This window comes from Nicotiana sylvestris, chromosome 2, assembly GCF_000393655.2.
Source record: "Nicotiana sylvestris chromosome 2, ASM39365v2, whole genome shotgun sequence".
NCBI lineage: Eukaryota > Viridiplantae > Streptophyta > Magnoliopsida > Solanales > Solanaceae > Nicotiana > Nicotiana sylvestris.
The window spans coordinates 40,701,764-40,707,062 of record NC_091058.1 but is presented as its reverse complement, the minus strand read 5'-3'; the positions used below and the strand labels follow the sequence as shown (position 1 = coordinate 40,707,062).

Here is a 5,299-nt window from a genome sequence, read left to right as displayed (position 1 = left end):
TATAAGATTTTCAAGTGCCTTTTGCCCTAACAACAATCTTGGAGAGCCATGTGAGCGGCAGGCTTGAAAAATGATAATTATCAAGTTAATTAAAGTAGTTATGTCAAATTATTAAACACGGCTTAACCCAATTCAATAATTTAGGAAATACAAGCATTTTATAACCGGAACACCCTAAGATTCCTTGAGTGTTTTCATTGTAGTTTATTTTTTCTTGGTCAGAAATATGATCATTTTATAACATGGACGGATCTACACTCATTTTTAATTAATCTGACACAGATCATGATGATCTTCTTTAGACTAAAATATTGAAAGCACGTTCCATGAGAAACATTATAAAAAGATGATCTCTTCACTATAAATCAGGGTTTCTAATGCGTAATATAGAAACATATCTAGAGGTAAGTAGCAAGAGAAAAGAAAAGAAAACAAAGAAGGAAAAAAAGTGAAGAGAGAGTCTGAGTGAATAAGCATGACTAGCATAGCTGAAAACTGGGAACAACTTAGTGGCAAGGAGAATTGGAAAGGGTTATTAAACCCTCTGGATTTTAATCTTCGAAAATATATCATTCAATATGGAGAATTAGCTCAAGCTACTTACGATACCTTTATTTCAGAAAGAGCATCAAAATATGCGGGAAGTAGCAGGTACTCGAAGGAAAACCTCTTTAAGAGGGTCGGGTTGGATCCAGAAATGTATCACATAACTAAATATTTTTACGCGACATCATCCTTTCCGCTTCCCGAGGCGTTTATGATAAGGTCATGGTCAAGGGAAGCATGGAGTAAGGAATCAAATTTTATGGGATTTGTAGCTGTGGCCACAGATAAGGGTAAGGCTGTATTAGGGAGGAGGGACATTGTTATTGCATGGAGAGGAACAATTAGAACATTGGAATGGGTTAATGATCTTCAGTTTTTATTAGTCCCAGCACCCAAAGTTTTTGGTGCTGGGAATTCTATATTGCCTTTGCTCAAACCTTTGGTGCATCAAGGATGGAACAGTGTGTATACATCAGATGATCCACGATCACCATTTAACAAGGCCAGTGCTAGAGACCAGGTATGTACATGCATTCTCTTCCCTTGTTGGTCGATAATAGTTTCAGCTAATTAATTGTTATATTTGACTATTATAGTAATGCTACATGACTTTTATTTTGATTAACATCTTACCCACAAGCTGGGCGAAGGTAGCCTTTCAGCTACGGATTCAACTGAACCCGTAACTTTTGATACGGAGGATGAATTTATATATAGAAACCTACTAAAATTTTAACAAACGATAGATTTAACCCCATAATTTTAATAGTACAATGAATGCAAAGCTAAAAATCATAAAAACTTCCTTCTTCTCTGTTTTTTTTTCAGCATCAAATAATCTATATTATGCTAAATCTTGATTGTAGGTCCTGGAAGAAGTGAAAAGATTGGTGGAGAAGTATAAGAATGAAAAAGTTAGCATAACAGTAACTGGACACAGCCTAGGTGCAGCACTTGCAACCTTAAACGCAGTTGACATTGTTTACAACGGAATCAACAAAAAAAGCAATGGCAAGGAATTCCCAGTGACAGCTTTTGTATTCGCAAGCCCCAACGTTGGGGATCTCAATTTCAGGGCAGCTTTTTCCAAACTGAAAAATCTTCATATTTTGAGAATTGATAATCTATTAGATATTGTTCCGAAATATCCACCCATTGGCTATATAGACGTTGGCCAGGTACTAGTAATTGACACAGCCAAATCCGATTACGTGAAGTCTCCAGGAAACATACTCACTTGGCATAATTTGGAGGCGTATATGCATGGAGTTGCTGGCACTCAAGGTGTAGGAATATTACCAGGAGAACTTTTGGGAGAGTTTAAACTAGAAGTGAATCGAGATATCGCTCTTGTTAACAAATCCATGGATGCATTGAAGGAAGAATATGGTGTGCCTGCGAACTGGTGGGTTGAAAAGAATAATGGAATGGTTCAACGGGCAGATAGATCTTGGGTTCTCATGGATCGTGAGGACTATGAACTTTGAAAGGGCTTTAATTTGTGTTCAAATATTATGTTTAATTTGTTTTCGTGTATTATTGAGCTAATTTCTCTTTTATTCTATGTCGTTGGAGGGATATGTATTACTACTAATTTGTATTCTTATCAGCATGCATGCATCTATTTTATCCTTTGTCTTCTCTGAATGAAGTTTGGTTCATTATTCTCTATTATGTTACTACTGTTAAGTTACTCTTATCAACCAGCAAATTTCTTCCCTAAAACACTTAATCGTTTTCTCCTCTTTCTTGTCTCCTACTCTTAAAAGAACCTTAGAGAAACAGAGTATAAATGAAATCCAAATGAAGGAATCATAAATAGGTTGTTCTTTCAAGGAGATACCATTTAAAGGATCTCAGTTTGGGCTTTCTCAATTTTTCTTTTTATTTTTCGTTTTCCAAAATACAATAAATAAATAATATAATAACAAGAGCTTTTGTCTTAGAACGTGTGAATTTGTGTTCTAGATTACAACTCGTTTCGAACTTACATTTTTCCTGAGTTAGATAATGCATTCGTGTTATAGCGTTTTCATTGAAAAGAATCGATACAAAAATGAGGAAGAAAATCTCTAGGTGTGACCAAGATTGATGCTCTGAGAGATGAGTAGGAAAGTGGTTAAAAAAAAACGGAAAAGGGTCAAATATCTGTACTATCAGAAAAGGTTTAAATGTACCCTTGTTATACTTTAAGTTCATATATATCCCTGTCGTTATACTATTGGTTCAAATATACCCCTTTTCCGTTAAACTTGTCCAAAGTAGACAATCAATCCTACGTGACACTTACATTTGATGAGATGGATGCCAAATGGCTTGTCACCTTAGCACCCCTAACCCATTTTACCCCTCCTTTCTATTTTTTTTTCCACCATTAAAATTTTCTTTCCCTCCACCGCTATTGCCACCATTACCGCTACCATGAAAAATATTGTATTTCAAATTTTAATCCTTTATATATGGATTAGGAATGCTGAGGTGACATCCACCTCATCAAATATCAGTGTAACGTATGATTGGATGTCCATGTTGGACAAACTTAAGAGAAAAAGGGTATATTTGAACCAATAGTATTACGGCAAGGGTATATTTGGACCTGAAGTATAACGAGGGTACGTTTAAATCTTTTCTGATAATACAAGGATATATTTGGCCATTTGCCGTAAAAAAAAGTGATAAACTACCCCAAGTAATAATGTACCCAACAAATAATTAAAGGAATAAGAATAATGTGATAGCTTGCTAACTTAGGTTTAAATAACAAGTCGGTGCGGTGTTAATAGGGGGGCAATATTACAACTGTTAGCACATACAACTGGACTCAGATAATATTTTTTAGTGAATCTATGACGGTCATGTTATACAACGGTTCTTATTTAAATTTCCTTGTTTATCGTTTTATCTTCCAAACAAGTAGCGGCCAGAAGGGTGGCATATATATGATTCATAACCTCCAAGTGGTGACCAGTAAAACAAATTAAAGCAAGGAAAAAGAGTTTTCTTTAGAAAGAAAAAGGAGTTTTGAAGAATTTTTCTCCACACATGCATGTAATTGAGTAGTATTATTCTGGATACTGTTTCTTTGGAACTAGTAGTTCCCAATCGCTTCTTGTGTATTTATTTGTAAATTACTATATTAAAATCAAGATCAAAATTAAAAAGCTACTCATTAAGTCATGTTTTCTCTGTCATCCCCCCTAATAAGAAAAAGAAGCATGTAAAACAACAGATGTTACCTTGGAGATGATCAAATTAAACAGGAATGAGTCGAGAGATTTTCCTGCATATTAAAATTAAAATTTGGAATTCACTATTTTGAAATATTATAGAGATAGGAAATGGTTGGACCTGTGCAGGCATCTGAAACTTTTAAGATTTAAGTCCCATAAAATTCTGGATATATGCGAAAATTTAATAAATACTGGATCCAAATTAAGATTAATTAACTATTTTATAGATTTAATTAAAATTCAATTCATTTGGATTAGTCCATTTAGTTGGGCTTCAAAAGATGGGCTGACAAGCCCAAGGACAAGGTCCAACGGCAGTATTTCTCATGCTGAGAGTCGATTTATTGCTCCCATCAGTCCTTTTCTTCCAGAAATCAAGTTGTTCTCCTCCCACAATTAATTTAGAGAAGTTTGCCTGGAATACAAAATTTAACATCTCATATTCAAGATTAGTACGAACCCTTCATCTTTTCAATAATTTAAGAATCTGCTAATAACTAAAATTCCACGAGTAAATGGAAACGCATGATATTAAAAGTCTCTTTGAAATGAATAGATAGTAAGTATGAGAAGTACCTATAGGAAGGATAATTGGTCATTATCATTTGAATAGTATTATTATCTCTTAATTCTGGACGCAGTTTTAGTGACAATTCAAAGAAACCTAAACTTTGTCAGGCTAAGTTATTCTGAGAATATTTAATTTACACCAATATCACATGAAATAATAAATATAAGGAGCTTGTGTGATTATGGTTCTGCCACGTCTATGTGATTATTAACAACCATAAACGTTTTAAAGTTAATTCTGCGTTTCTTGAGTTCATGATTTTGTATCTTCATGCAATAATTAAAGTTTTGGAGATCAAATGACGAGAAGATATTATTTTCCCATCAACTCATAATATTGGACAGATCAATATTCAACGAAGATGACTTCCACATTATACCAAAGCAAGCCTTGATCTACTTTTCATTATGTGACAAAAACGTCCCATAAGAAATTCCAAGAAGCAAAGATTCCAACGCAAATTAGTAGACCCAAATCTTTGGAATATAATGTCACTCATTTCATTGGCTCTCGTCAATTACTTCTTATAACCATAGCATCAGTCCCTTCAGGGGACGTACGATGAAATTGGAATGAAACAGACTGGCATGGCACTTGCATAAGCTGATACGTGCAATTCGACAAATAGTCCGAGCTATCTATGTTCTATTATCAATAATAAGAATTTTAAATTAATAGCGTAAATAATACAAATACTTCAATTCCCTATCGCGTGCTCTATTTGAATGGAAAAAAGGGAAAGAAACAAAAGCATGTTTTGTATTGTTTAAGCTTTGTGACTTGAATTCGTCCTAGTCTCCTAGAAAGTTAAAATGTGTTAATTTCTGGGAAGGAAATGATAGATAATTGGTCTAATATCAGTGTCGAAGTGGGAACAAAAATTGGAAAATTTTACACAAAAATCTCTATATTGCGCCTATATATATAACCTCTGTTGAGATGAGTGCTCTTA

General features: G+C 34.2%; 1 protein-coding gene across 1 annotated transcript; it reads left to right on the top strand.

Moving 5' to 3' along the window:
- Positions 1–433: 433 nt before the first annotated feature.
- Positions 434–2,033, top strand: LOC104224111 (phospholipase A1-II 1-like). Its single transcript, XM_009775694.2, has 2 exons — positions 434–1,066; positions 1,413–2,033. Exons 1-2 carry the CDS (start codon positions 476–478, stop codon positions 2,031–2,033), a joined length of 1,212 nt encoding a protein of 403 aa, XP_009773996.1. The 5' UTR covers positions 434–475.
- The last annotated feature ends 3,266 nt before the right edge of the window (positions 2,034–5,299 follow it).